At 43.4% G+C, this 15,577-nt stretch overlaps 1 protein-coding gene across 1 annotated transcript in view; it reads right to left on the minus strand.

Moving 5' to 3' along the window:
* Positions 1 to 15,577, minus strand: part of ano2b (anoctamin 2b) — a gene marked incomplete at both ends in the record, with an annotated part of 56,376 nt that overhangs the window by 23,865 nt on the left and 16,934 nt on the right. The window contains 11 exons of the mRNA XM_079183733.1: positions 1,000 to 1,201; positions 1,446 to 1,520; positions 6,161 to 6,244; positions 8,065 to 8,151; positions 8,294 to 8,376; positions 9,059 to 9,219; positions 10,432 to 10,566; positions 11,105 to 11,169; positions 11,916 to 11,963; positions 13,227 to 13,282; positions 14,094 to 14,192. Of these exons, the coding sequence (XP_079039859.1) occupies positions 1,000 to 1,201; positions 1,446 to 1,520; positions 6,161 to 6,244; positions 8,065 to 8,151; positions 8,294 to 8,376; positions 9,059 to 9,219; positions 10,432 to 10,566; positions 11,105 to 11,169; positions 11,916 to 11,963; positions 13,227 to 13,282; positions 14,094 to 14,192 (1,095 nt within the window). The remainder of the gene's footprint in view (positions 1 to 999; positions 1,202 to 1,445; positions 1,521 to 6,160; positions 6,245 to 8,064; positions 8,152 to 8,293; positions 8,377 to 9,058; positions 9,220 to 10,431; positions 10,567 to 11,104; positions 11,170 to 11,915; positions 11,964 to 13,226; positions 13,283 to 14,093; positions 14,193 to 15,577) is intronic.

Genomic DNA, 15,577 nt, shown 5'->3' on the forward strand with positions numbered 1-15,577 from the left:
CTGATGGGATGACTGGAGCGTGAAAACATCAAAGTTTCATCAAACTGTCCACCGAGAAGCAGAAAGACTCTTTCTGTCTCTCGCACACACAAATACTCACGGATGCTGATGATGATTACATGAAAACAATTGTGACTTTTGTGCTTTTTTTAAACGTTTTCGAAATATGGCATCATGTAGGATATTATCGTATCGCATAAGAATTTGAATCAGGCAAATCAAAGCTGGATAATGAGCAGATTTAAGATATGTTGTAAAAGTAGCATTCCCCTGATGACAAGCTGTTTATTCTAAAGAGGTGAAAAGAAAGTGCAGCCTTTAACACCCAATATGGAAAAAAATGAAATGTCACCTGGACCTGGACAAGCTGAATGATGGCGTTTTTTAAGGTGACTTTTATTATTATTATTATTTTACATTCTAGGAAATACCTTGCTTGCTGAGAGTTCCATGTGAAGATTGATACCACTCTCATATCTGTTCAGTAAATTCAGTAAAAAGCTACAGCCAGCTATGGTTAGCCTAGCTTAGCACAAAGATCTGAAGCAAGGGGAAACAGCTAGCCTGGCTCTGTCCAAAACCTAGCAGCACCTCCAAACCAAGTTCGACTAATTCAATTATTTAGATATTCCGTATGAAACGAGTTTTGGTTTTACGGGGATATTATGTTGTTTTTACTTTTGCACAAACCAGAGCTAACCGTTTCCTCCTGCTCCCAGTCGTTGTGCTAAGCTAAGCTAACAATTGACGGTTCTAGCTTCATATTGAACGTTTCATCTAACTCTCGGCATGGAAGCAAATAAATGTTTTAATTTTAATTTAGTAATTGAGATAGAATGACTCTGAAATTGTTGAGGCCAGCAAGGAATTGTAGTTTAAGCATTGTTCGTAGATGTTTTTTGTGTTTTCTCAGTTTGTTCGTGTGTTCCAAATTTGCAACGTAATGGGTTCTCGAAGTCACCGCGCTATAAGAGCAAATGACCGTTTGTATTTCTGTACCTAGCTCAGTCAGCCACAATGCCACTGCGCCATAGATTTCGTCGAGGATCAGAATAACCACCAGGTTGATGATGACCGCGGTGGCCGTCACCGTCACCCGAACATTGGACTTGGTCTCCGGGTCGGGGCTCATCGCCATCAGGGCCGACACCGTGATGCGGTAGATGATGACGCCGAAAACGGCTGAAAACGTCAAGCAAAACTGGGAGCAGAAAGGAAGAAATAAAAGAAAATAAATAAGTCATTTCTCGACCATATTCGTCTGATAGCCGCAGTGCCGAGGCAGGAATTAATATTTCAAAGACCACATCGAAGTGGGTCAATCATATTCTCATTTATGTACATTAACTGTGTCTTTATCTTTCTATTTAAAGTGCTTTCATCCACACATACTGAGCAAATGTATGATCCTAAGCAGAGCATTAGGCAGCTTTTTATGTACTAACCATAAAGAGGATAGAGGAAACGTTGATGAAGTATCCAGGAAGACGGTCTTTCCAGGTCAACTTCTCTATGGCAGCCTGACGGGGAGGACAGGGGGAAACACGGGAGGAAGAGAGAGACGGAAAAGTTGACAGTCACTCAGACAATGGCCGATGCTTTATTAACTTTTGTTTGGAAAATCTGTGATGCGGAACACAGAGCCGCCTACTGAGACGTCATGAACGAGAAGAAAGGAAGAAAAATAAGCTTTTTTTCCCCCACATGTTTGCATTGATTAGAAGAAGCTAATCTATCTCTCAAGTGTCCTGATGTGAAAAGCATTGTCACAGTTCATTTTACTCCTTTCAAACGGTTTGTAAAAGCCGAATGGAGAGTTGAGCAGCATCTGCTATTCACCGCCTCCGCAGGAAGTGCTTCCACGTCTCAAAAGGGGAGACATAAAGGAGCACAATGGTCCGTTTTACAGTTTGCATCCTACATTTAGAGACCAGCTGGGAACAAGTGTTTTCCTTTCCAGGCACTAATATGGGGATTTCGGGTGGTTTTAGCATTGAAAGTGTTGATAGTGTTCATAAAACGTGGATCAGAAAAGCCATTTTTGTGAATATGTGTATTAATTATAATTGAATAGTAAAAGAAGGTAGTAAATAATTTACTATAAGGTAATTTTGCTGTGTCATGCCTGGACTCTTTGAGAACTTTATAGTTACATAAGGTCATCTACTTTGTATATCTGGACGAGTAATCACCACCACGAAAGACTGAATCCACAACAGCCTGTTAATAACTAGCTGACCTCTGACCTCCCAGTAGAGGAGGGCGAGGAGTGGCAACAAAAGTGAAGATCGTATTGATATTTTGTGCTCCTTCTCCAGAAGATAAAGACAGAAAAATCCAAAGACTGCGTTGTGAAAGCTGGACTCAATTCTGAAAGTTCTGAATGGTCCGGTGCTCAACAGGGAGGTAGAAATAATTGCTGACTCCACCATCATAGTCAATGATGAGTGTTTATGGCATGGCTCCCTGAATTCAAAACCAGTGACAGATACTTACATGGGCAGGCAGGGAGTTCACACACAGACACACACACACAGACACAGACCACAGAACGATGCCTGTACATTGAAACGCCTTCAAAATGCAAACGAGCAAGACAGCAACCCCATCTTGTGGATACACTGGCACGGTGCACGCTTACTCTGTTGACACAGACGTATAACATCCACACAACAACCTCAACTTCATCCAACACAACGCTCTTTACTTTAACGCTCTTTTGATAAACCTGTAAATAGTACATTTTAAATAATATTACAAATGAAAACATCCAGTATGTATATACTGTTTCATACGGCCACTGACTGTCTGCTGACTCCTCCCTCACTACTCCTAACTGGCCCCCAGCCAATAGTGATAACACAGCTGAGTGCGTCTCCGACCTCGCCATCTTTGACTCTGTCCAGAGACACCTTGGGGGGGGATAACAGTCTGCAGTGTGAAATGAAATAATCCCTCAGCAGGACTCGTTAATAACGCTCAATAACCAGATGTCAATGTTTTTTTTAATGTCCAGCCACATGTCTGAAAAATCTGTTCATCAAATATAACTTTTTCCAACTTAATTTCAAGCAAGACACTTTTCAGCTTTTCTGGTCGTGTTTTTTTATTTTTTTTAAACAAATGCACACAGACAGGTGGACTAACCTCAGTGAAGGACTTATTGGGGGACGAATAGACCTTCAGACTGGGAGTGTGAGTGTGTGTGATGGTTGGTAGGGGCAGCCGTCACAGTGAATAGTTGTAGTAAATGGGTCAGGTGTTATATTTGGCTTGTTACCTCCGTTGAGGAAAGCCCAGCAAAGCCTTCATCTCGAGATGGAGACAATCTTTATTTCTCTAGGTCACTTGCTCTCTCTCTCTCTCACTCTCACTCTCTCTCTCTCTCTCTCTCTCTCTCTCTCTCTCTCTCTTTCTCCTTGTGTCCAAACCTTGGTTGTCCTTTAGTGTACCTAGTTTTGAGGGTTTGGGCTTGCTGATCAGATTAGCAACAAATATGCGCAACAGAATCATATCAGCATGCCTAATGTTAATGTTCCAGGTGCTTTATTCTATAACATAAAATAGACAAGCATACAGTGCATTCAGCATTCAGAGCTTTGTGCAAACTTGATACAGTTAGATATTTATCTACACACTAGGGCTGCACAATAAATCCTTTCAGCACCAACAATGCGATGTGCGAAAGTAGATGCTCACATATAACTTGTTGCAAGTCCAAGTTAAGTGCCAAGTCTTCGGTCACAAGTCGAGTTATTTTGGATTACTGCAGAAAACACGCTTGATGGCAAACAAATGTTAGTGATACTCACACGCTTTGATCAGAAAGGTAATCTTCACAAATGAACGGCGCTTTTATGATTTCTGAGGCATTAATGTAATCGCCAGTTACACTTTTAGGCGAGAAACGAACGACTCTACAGTTGCGTGAGCGTGATTACACACTACGAAGCTGTAAAAGCAGACTTTTAGACGTTTAGTAGTCTCATTTAGCCACTTTTTAGCAACAAAATTTCCACATCAGATATTTGCGCACCAATTTTATATCGTAGAACAACAATTTCAGATCTCTTCAGCTCGTGTTAACCACAGACCGTATTTCAGGCATCTAACCAAAAACCCGTTGACTTGACCCGGGACCCGCAAGTGCAAAAATGCTGACTCATTTCCGTGTTTTAGGGCTCATTCCTGCAGCACTCTGCTGTAGTCTATTTATAATACTGAATCAAATATGCAAGGCTAACATACATTCTATGTTTTAAAATATTCTCTGTTCATTATGTCCACTGATATCGTGTCAGACTGCCTCACCTGACCTGACACCACTACTGTACCTGGCTAGCTCATGTATTGAAGGCCGCGGTGCCTTTAGAATGAGTGCAGTACGATATCAGAGCTTCTTCCCGTTGTGTAGGATGAATGTGTTGCTACGTGTCCTTATCTGGTGTTTGTTGCAATCACACAATGCAATGCGTCACATTTTAGAGATGCAAAAGACTTAATCCTGGAGCTCTCATGTGGTTACTGGCTGTTATGATGTTGAAATAATCCTTAAATAATAGTCAACCAGTTAAGAAATGCAAGCAAATGAAGATCTGGGTCATATAGCTAAAATATTTTAAATGATCCTGTATGTAAAATCTTATTTTTTACTGACAGCTCCCAATTTAAAATGATGTGAGAAGTCCGTCACTGAGGAACAGACGTGGCTTCAGTTAATAAATAAAGCAGAAGGTAACTGCATGTCCGTCATATTATATCCTGACACTTTCCAAAGTGCCAGATTGCCAAATGAATGTTATATGGTTTGTAGCAGTCATGAATAAAGAAATAAAGGCGTGTCTATTCGATAACTGTACATAGTGGTGTTTGGTACGTTGACGTCTTGTGATAACAGGTAAATAAACACTTTGCTCATTCTTTGTCAATATAATCTCTAGATTTGATGCTACAGTACATCCACTGTCTCAGGTAGCAAAAGTGTGTGTGTGTGTGTGTGTGTAAAAAGAGAGAGAGGAAGAGAAAGAAAGGTCTGTGTCGCCATAGTGACGTTCCCTAATCTTACCGCTGGCTTCCTGCCCAGCATGCCTCACTCCCACTCAGCCGCCCTCCCTCTGTTTCTCTCCATCCCACTGCTTCTCCAAGTCTCTCTCTTTATTCGTACGTCTCTCTAGCGTGTCTCTTTCTCTTTGTCTCCGCTCGGGTCTCGCGCTCTTTTGTGTCTTTTTTTAAATTTAGTTCCACGGACGATCGGTTGCAGGTGCGGAAATGCAGTTTCACCATTCACAACAGCAGGTGTGCAGACGTTCCTCTCAGCGGACATACTGAACCTGTCACTGGCAGGGAAAGGCACAGGTGTAACTCATGTTAATGGAGGACAACTGTGTCCCATTTAGCTGTTCCCTGTAGACTAACCTGGTGAGCACAATAAGCTACTGTTAATGTTATTACACTTGTGTTTGAGTCCTGCCGTGTTGGTAACTAGAAAGTATTTGAGGCTCAAATAAAGTTCTTGCTTAATGACCTTTTTCCTCTGCTTTGGAACAAAAACACTCCACCTGTTGGAGCCTCTGTGTGCGTTCATACTGAGATCTGAGGCCCATCACTGAGATCTGAGACTCTCAAAAGCCAGTGGTGATACAATAAGGTCCATTATTAAAGACCTACTTACTACACAGGGATCCGTCTCTGAAAATATTTAATTTAGGAGGTAAAATACTTCCTGATTTAGATATCCAGCAGACTGCTTTGAATGAAAACCGTCAGTTATTATTGATGTCGTTTTTTTGCACAGTGGAAGAGATGAGCTGTGGGTCCGACTTCAACGAACCAACAGACCCAGAGATAACACTTCTGTCACACAAAGACACTTAAAAAGATTATTAAGTCTCAGTTAGTTGCTGTGACCATCAGACATCTGGAATAATGTTTAAAGTAAAAAAATAAAAAGAATGCAAAAAAAGTTGCACAAACAAATACCTGAGGAGACTGTAGAAGCCACAGGATGGGACAGGAAGAGAAGAACAGATAGGCAGCAGCCTGCAGGAGAGGGAATAAGTGGAGAGGAGAGGAGAAGAGAGGCAAAGGGAGGTGAGGAGGAAGAGGAGGGCGAGAGGAGAGAGAGGAAGGCGAGAGGAGAGGAGAGGAGAGGAGGGGTTACCGGTATTCCTGCAGCCATGGCAGACAGTAGTTTTTGTCTCCATCTGTCCTTCCCTGTCACTGTCCCGTCCTCCTGCTTCTCTGGCTGCAAGACAGAGGGACAGGTTACACACACACACACACACACACACACACACACACACAGACAAAGAAAAACACATTCATGCATAATTAAATGTAAACATCTGCACAATCATGCCATCTACTGTCTTCATCTCATTTCTATTAATATAGTTATATCATTAGCAGCTATAGACTGAACTATCTGATGTATGTATCTCCCTATGTATCACTATATGGCAGCAGCCTATTCACACTAATAGAAGCCAGTGTTTTTAGGTGTGAATTCCAACCTCTATGTTCCCATGACCACAGTCCACTGGGACGTTTAGTCAAATCAACAGTTGATTTGTAGGATCTGTGTTGGAATCTATCTCAGTATCACAGAACGTCATAATATCAAACGGACTATGCGCTCCATGACTGTAATAAAAGTCTGAGTGGCCATAGTATAATTGTATTCATAAAATGGCTAGCCCAAATCGAGGTATCTGATTGGTTCACATTTGGGATATAATACCCACATAACAATGCTATGACATCGAATTCCTTTGAGGTGTGTTGTCATGATTGCTTAGCGACGGGGTCACAGGGGGATGACGAAGTCACAAAGTATTTAAAAAATGGAAACATTGAAGGTCTGTGGAGGAGCGGATCGAGTAGTGCCCATCTCCGCAGAATAATCCACCTGCTAAACGACATGAAGCGCTACGTAAAGAGGAGGTTCCACAATGTGGCCCAGAATATGTGACAAGCAGGAACGCAGTAGAAATACACAAACCCCTGCATCCAGCTGCACGATGCAGAAACTACCCGATGACACCAGGGAGATCATGACCGGAAGGGAAACCTTTCTCCAAAGCTATTGGCAACCAAAACTCTGGGACTGGAGAAAGTGGAGCAACATCCTCAACACACCTCCACCTATCACACGAAGGCAATACAAATCAATGCAACGCTAGCCAGTGAAGGAAGATAGAAATATGCTAGCTGCTAGCATAAGTTCCATGGCAACTGCCTCGTCAGTGCAGCCCAGGAGCTGCCTTATCTTATTGTGAACATTATTATTAAAAATAAAAAAATATATGAATTGAACTGTGTTTATCACTTTTACATTTCCATAAATAATCAACCATTTCAATTCCTTGTGGGGGAACTGTGTGGTGCTTTTCCCTTTTCCGGAAACACAGGCAGCAGGTGGCGTGTGCCGACACCAGTGGGATCCTCCACGTTTGCTGTACTGCTGTCCTCAAATCAGGGTTGAGGATGTTTGCGGCGGTGGTCGCGCGACGCGCCCAATCAGTTCCTGCCTCACTCGGGCCGTGGCAGGAGGCCATCTGTTGCCCAAGCGACGTGTATGTGGGCCAACGGGACTCAATGTGATTGACCCAATTTCCAGAGGGGAATCTAGATCAATCCCAATCATCAGATTATCACACTCATGTTTGACTCACGCTTTGGAGAGCAAACTCTCAGCATCCATCTGGTTCTTCGGGAGCCGTCCGATTCCAAAATGTGACGACTGAGCCAGGTGGAAGAGTCTCATGATCAACTGACAGCGGTTTGTTTCACCCACAGAGCGCAGTACAGTATTCGCAAGGCATGATGGGAACATATAGTATGTGTCTGTGCGTGTGTGTTTTAAAACCTGTTGTTGCTCAAATTAATGTCACAACATGCAGTGAAATAAGAGTTTCACTGTGTGATACCTTTCCATTGGTATTGCTGACAGTCAGGTCCAGCTACGAGAATGGAAGTCACACATGTCCGTGTTTCAGTTAGGGACGTAAACAGGCTTTGTGGGAAATGTGGTCCTCAGCGTTTAGATAGCAAGTGGTTTCCTACCTCGTTCTTTTTCTTCTTCTTCTTAGTTTTCTGCTTCCTCTGCCTCTTCTGGAGGAGGATAGTCTCGTATTTTGGCCTGGGATGTTCCTGAGGAGAAAGAGTCAGATACGTGTATAGTATGCACATGCCAGTGTCTCCAGGAACTGGTATTGTACAGCAGGAGCAATAGATATTGGTGCTGACATACAGCATGTGCTTTAGTGAACTTCTATGTGTGTGCTGCGTGTACCTCGTCCTCCTCGATGCCGGTCAGATCCCAACTGAAGCTCAAACTGATCTGGCGGCGCTTCCAGTGCTCCAGGAACAGCACCGCTACACACACACACACACACACACGCACACACACACGCACACAAATGAGCCAAATGATTTTGATAAAATCATCCACTTTTAGGATTCATGGGTTTGGCGGTGATCGGCTGATCGCTGATGTGACTGCTGGTTAAAAGAAGCTCATGAACAGATGAGGTGTTGCCCACTTTCACAAACATACCTTTCGCAAAGTCTTACAAATCCACACCATGAAGTTACCAGAATCACTGGTTTTATGTAATCTGCAAAGCTCATTCTTTTCAGGAGGATTTCCTTTGGTCTGCACAAATTTAAAAGCTGGTTTCCCATTTCCTGCTATAGGAGCATGCTGTTTAATACCAATTTACAGTAAACAACATCCTCTCGTGGCATGGACAGCGCTCACGCTTTAGGTGTTAAAAAAAGAAGAGAAAAATTGTACGAAGTGTGAAGTATTTCGGCTACAAACTTTACATTTTAGATTGTTTTTAATATATTTTCTGCATGTCTTACATTGTGGTAGCCTGTTGCTCTCTACAGGAATTGCACTGGAGGTGCAGGAGGTCATAAGATGAGACAAGATCAATGAGCGACTTAAGCCCACCTGTTCAAACATACACACACACACACACACACACACACACACACACACACACACACACACACACACACACACACACACACACACACACACAACCCTCACCCCAGAGAGACATGAAGATGGCGAAGAAGACGGTGGCGGGGTTGTCGAAGAGGTGTGAAGCCCTGGCGGTGCCGCAGGCCGTGCTGAGCTGCCAGAAGTCACAGGCTCCGTCGCACAGAGGACACATGGTGAAATTGAGACGCTCGTCACACATCTCCAGACTGAGGGGGGGGGGGGGGAATCAAATGTTAAGTCACAGAGCACCAAGATCTGACAACAAAACAACAAAAAAGGACATCCTTGTGTCTGTGTTAACCATTAGAAATGAATGGAACTTTAAACACGTTAACACAATACAAGCTTCTCTGCTTTGACCGTATTCGTAGTCAGTGTAGGTGGAATTATCAACCTTTTGCTTCATGACACACACACACACACACACACACTGCCAGCCGTACCTTCTGTGTTCCTCCCACACAAGCCTGTCTAAAGCCAGATACAGCAGGTATCTGGGCAATCCCTGTCTGGTGTGTGTGTGTGTGTGTGTGTAATGGCATGTGTGCGTACATTTAATTTGTGGTGGGAATAAATCATGATTGTGCTTCTAATGTAGGATTTTATCTGGCATCATTGTCACTTAAAGGTATAATATGCAGCATTTAGTCCGTTGCTGTTTGCAAACCCCCAGCTTTCAAAGTTGGCTCCTCCTCCTCAGCTCAACGAGCCAGTGAGAGAGATAGAGAGAGAACAGCGATGGTCGTGCGGGCTAGTCATTGGTTTGTGATTATTTCATGACGTTTACACTCTAAAGCACATTTTAAGACAACCACACATTCCAGTCTTTTATCCAAAGCGACTTACAATTCAGATTCTATCTGATTCATACACCGTTACGGGAGCAATTTTGGGGTTAAGTGTCTTGCTCAAGGACACATCGACATGCGACTAGCGGGAGCCAGAGCCGCCGATCCTCTGAATGAAGGACGGCCCCGCTTTCCACTTTGCCACACCTCGGCACAACTCTGTGTAGGTGTCGGATTTTTAATGAATGCAGCCGAGGGGCTCGCTTCTCGGCTGTTATTGGCCCCCACATGGCGCCCAAACTCTCTTTTCTGACGCGTAGGAACTTCCTGAACACAGCAAAGAGGAAGAAAGGAGAAAATCCAAGCAGAGGGCGTGGTCTCTGCAGATACAGGCACCACCACACACTTCTAGTGGGTCAGAAGTGATGCTCGAGAAGGAATATTTTCTATCAATCTCTACATAGTTTTGGAAGTAAAGTGCTGCATATTATATCTTTAACATCTTCAAAGTGAATATCAGGGGAAATGTTACATTTCTGTGATGTGAATTCTTGAGTTATGGAGTTTTGTGTGGTCACAGTGACCTTTGACCACCAAATGATGCTGTCGCTGGAGTAAAAATTGCAGTACCTGGGTATGTCAGTATCCACTGTTGCCACCCCATAGCAAAACACAATGATTCCCACTATGGAGGCCGGTATCAGCAGCTGAGTGTAAACACCGAGCCATGCGAAGTACAGACCGATCTTCTCCCCGAAGTACTTCCTGCGGGGGTCAGAGGTCAGGGATTAGGAGGGGAAGGTGCCAGCAGCGGCCATGGCAAAATACACTGTGTACACTTAAGCAGCACGCAACACAGGTGTGAGAATGCTGAGTTTAATCCTTAAATAGAGTAAGAAGCAAGCCAATGCTTTATTTAGGGCTCTCGTTGTTTACGCTGAGTGTTTCACGAAGCACTTCCTTTGAGATTAGAGTACAAGCTCTGAAAAAAACCACCCTTATATGTGCTCTTTTGATTGGTGGTACTTGCTAAGGGCAGAACACAATCATGGAGTGAACAATACTGTCTTAATCATTGATCTTTTGTGTTCAAAGTGTAATATTCTCCTCAATTTTGAGTTAAAAGACAAGTTCAAAGTCTTTTTGAATACACACACATCCATGAGGTCAAAGGTCAAATCCTGCCAAACAACAAAAGCCTATTAGCGAACTACACTAACCACAATGCACAGCAACGTCTTATATCGTGGGTTGACAATTAGATGAAAACAAAAAACGTGTGGCGGTGCTGCGGTGACATTACCTGACCAGATCAATGGGCTGGTACTTGTAAAAGGCAGAGTATCTGGCCCACTCGTCGTGCAGAACCTGGCAACAGATGGGAACGAGTCAGTGTGGGTGTGAGTTGTATGCTCACTAGATGTAGCAAGTCAGAAATCAACAAACTATCCTCCGAGGCCGAGCTGATCCGGAGGCAGAAATAATCTGATTGGTTGAGTTAAACCTCAGCGGATGAAGTCAAAGAACAGTTTGAGTAACACTTTGCCAAAGCCAAGAGCAGGGCGGGAAAGGTTGGTCATTAGTGACGTTATTGGCTTTACGGAAAATTAAGAAGTTGATGTTTATGCTTGTCATTTATATTTTGTTTGCTGTTGTTTTGTGCTAACCTACACTCCAAAAAACTGTTTTTGTTTTGCTCCTTCCTTTGAAATTCAGGTCTACCGACAGATTTTGTTTTCTGCCTTCTACGCAGCTCCGTCTGAGAAATGTTTGTTGAACTTAAACCCCAATCTGTGGCGGTGTTACACAGATGGGAAGGAGGGACGCTCTCAGAAAGGAAGAAGGAGAAGAGATGAAGATTACGTAGAGGGAACTAATGTCTAAAAAAGAGGAGCATCCCTTGCTTTGCAGCATATTTTCTATAACAGCGTACTAAATGGCTCCAGCACTGTATCACATTAGCAAGGTCACTTTCTGAGGAACTAGAGCAGTGGCAGTCTTTTTGTAGTTTGTTCATTAGACGGACAAATGAATGGGAGGACGAGGAGGAGAAGAAGCGGAGGGAAGACGGGAGAGATGAAGAACGATGGAGGGATGAGAGAAGAGTCGTCTACCTGTCTGTCGCTCCTCTCCTCCAGCTGTCCGATGACTTTATAGTCACCCTGAGGAGAGAGAAGAGAGGGTGAGTGCATGCTGGGAAACGCACACAAATCTATCACAGACAGCACACCGTGCACACCTAAACACACACAATATGAATCTGGAACTAGCTTTTAGGACTGCACTGGTTATCACCCATTGTGCATCTCTTTGCCCTGGTGTCTTTAGAGGACAAAATGTCCCGGTCAAAAAAACGTCATGAAATTATAGATTCATACTATTTTCCACTTTCTCTGAGTTAAACCTTTTAACCATCTTCTGTCCTGATCATACCTACCAAACATTCATTTGTTTTCAGAGTTTTAACCCTTTTAATGATGCTACTGTTGTTATGGGAAAAAAACATTGAAACATGTATTCATTTTCTGTATACTAAACGCTAGGGGGATTTTTGTTTTTTTATCATCTGGGATATGTCAACGATGAGTGACAACATTGATTTAGCTGAATTGCATCAAACACTACAGTGCTCCATAATATGGCAGGGATGCCCCGAGTGGAGTCCGGGAAAAAAGCATGTATTTGCCCCATAGGCCAAACATGAGAAGATGATTCAATCTGGTGTCAAATTGTTAAAAAAATAATACAGGGCTCTAGATTGAAAGCCTGGTATATAGAATAATGATTTTATACTGTAATAGCTGTGGGGTCAAAAACTGGGGTTTCAATTTGAACATTTTTGTCAGAGCGTTTTCTCTACAGTTTATTATAGACTTGAAGGGTTAGGGTTCAAAATGTGAACAAATAAAATAAACTCACATCCTTGAAATATGCATTAACGTTACCAAAATGCTCAGAAATTTAACAAAAAAAATGCTACGCCCCAAGAGGAAAATAATTAACCTGCAGAGATTTAAAACCTGCTTAAGCCTGTGAATACGTCACTATGTGTCTCTCACTAGCCGTACTTTTTTAAGGACATCATAACATGACAGTGCAGTTGAGAGCAGGGATTGTTGTGAGCCCCCTTCCTAGTTTGTGCCTCTAATGTGCTTGAAGATAGCTATAACATTTGAGAATATTAGCTTCAGCAGCTGAAAATCTTTTCTTCCATTCTAAATTGTTTTGGCCTTGTGGCTACAAAAGCAAGCTCCGCAGAACCTGCATGCACCTGTCTCACAAAAATACAATATGAAGGATGCAACTAAGCTTCCCCTGCGAGAGTCCTTTTTCAAGCAATCTTCCGTTCTCCGCAAATTGAATACCGCTGCGAAATAAACTGAAACCGATGGGCGTCTGGTGGGAATTCCCGACCTCACACTTACATCGTGCAGAGGGAAGGAGGCGTCATACACTCCTTTAGCTATCAACGTGCTGATACCTGTGTGTGAGAGAGAGAGAGAGAGAGAGAGAGAGAGAGAGCGAGAGAGCGAGAGAGAGAGAAGAGACATTATAGACAACCCCCGGATCATCATTGAATCCTTCATGTAGCTTTATATTTTACATTCCAATCATGTACTGTATCCATTGGAGGGAAAGGGATGATGGAAAAGAACCGTAATTCAACCTAAAACTTCAGTAGTAGTTTGGGCCAGAGAAATCCAAGCCGCCGGTGAAGTAATAGTTGAGTCACTGGCATTAAGGAGCGAGTTTACACCAAATGTGTCCTGAGATGAGGCGTGAAATGAGGCACCTACTGTTATTTATCTTACATCTAGCACTGCAACGCTCTGCTTCTAACTCTGCTTCTCGGTGTCGAGACGCGCTGGGACTTCGGTTACGCAGGTGACACTTTTAGTCCTTGGAAAATGTTCATGTGTGGAAGCGGGTTTGGCCTGACCTGCGAATGTCACGCTGACGCGTCAGAAGACCTGGCACACTCAACCCGTCTCTTTCATCAAAGTGATCGATTAATTCGTTATCGGTGCCTCAAAAAAAGGGGGAGGGGGGATGCAGTGATTAGCCGTGCTATTATTCGAAACTCACGAACGCTCGCTCAACCGGCTAGATACAACTACAACTCCCAGAGGCGCCCCGCTTCAATCTCTGCCTGACCCAAGAAGTGTGACCCACTTGTAGAGGAGATGGAGATAGACGCGGGGAGTGGGCTCTGTCCGTGTGTGTGTGTGAGGCGTAATATGTACACCAATCATGAAAAGGGAAGAGAAAAATAGAGGTTAAGGAGATGCAACTCTCATTTTCTTTCCCCTTCTTCCCCTGCGGCACCCTCAGTACCCTCTGGCTCAGACCTTCTGCCGTGGTGGGACCGCCAACCAGACATATGGTGGACACTGGAAATGAAACATTTCTAAATGGAACTGGTGGGTCTCATGCATGCAAAGGCAGCTGTTCTCTGCATATCATAAATGAGCGAAGCCACTTTCTAAGAACCGCCCAATGGGAACGGTGTTGATGCGAAGCCCAAACAAAACAAATTAGAGTTCAAAGGAGGCACTCCTTGTTTGTCTGACACTCCGCTTGACTGCACCTCGCCATTGAACTCCCCGCCGGCATGATCAATATCACCTCCCAGGTCACCTGTAGTCTATCAATGCCCCATCACATTTGAACCGCAAGTGACAGTTGGCCTTACCCTGCGCTGTCGCAGCCAAACATCTAACACAATGCACCTGGTTTTAATGTTACCCTTAAAGGGACACAACCCGCGCTTTTCACGCGACCACAATCTATCTGTTGATCGAGATGTTGTTCATTTTGTGTGACTCAACTGTCACCCAACCTAGAGCTGGAATTTTAATTTACCAGGCTGTAGATGGTTCGTAGCAAAAACTGCCAATCCAATCAAGTTTCACGATACTCCAACCTCATATTGACATATTGTAGAAATTGGTCATAAAGCAGATCTAGGTGATGTATTAATACTGTGGAAGTATCATAATGCTCGATCAAGGGAGAAATTCACACAGCCCGTATTCAGAAACTGTGTCTTTTATGCGAGCCGTTGTGATGTCACTATACAAGTATAGCTAAACTCGTATACAGTGAGTCCCCCAAAAACACTGACCAATCAGAGCAGACTGGGCTTTTTCGCGAGTGAGACAGGCGCTAAAACGGAGCGTTTCAGGAAGAGGATGAATACGAGTATATTCAGACAGACAGTGTGAGAAATATAATGTGTTTTATGAACCATAATGCAAGTAAACATGTTCTAGTAGAAACCCTAAATACAAGTATGAACCCAAAAATGAGCATGATATGTTCCCTTTAAACTGCTTTTGACCTGATGGAGGATAGTACTAATGTATGATAAAGTGATCGGCATCACAACATATCTACTACAAAGGCTCATGAAGCACTGTTATCGAGCCAAACCAGGTTTTTATTCCAGTTTTGTGATTCATGATTCTTCTTTAGGCCTTTGCTCTTTTAAGCAAGGAGGGAGGCCTGAAGGCCAAGGAGATTTAGCGACTTTTGGAGCTAATGACGCTAGCCACTTTCATTGGAAAAGAGTCTGTAACACTGGGCTGGGTTTTTCGGTTGGATCATTTTTTTAAATCGAGCACACTCTTAAGGTTTACCAACCCTGCCTTGAAGCCTGCAGCAAGCATATTAGATCTAGAATGGGATTCAGCTCCTGTCATTCATCTAAACACTGACCGAGTCAAAGTGAACCGTACATATCAATGTGAAGAATGCAAAGGACTGGTATGGGCTG

The sequence above is a fragment of the Pholis gunnellus genome (assembly GCF_910591455.1).
Source record: "Pholis gunnellus genome assembly, chromosome: 22".
NCBI lineage: Eukaryota > Metazoa > Chordata > Actinopteri > Perciformes > Pholidae > Pholis > Pholis gunnellus.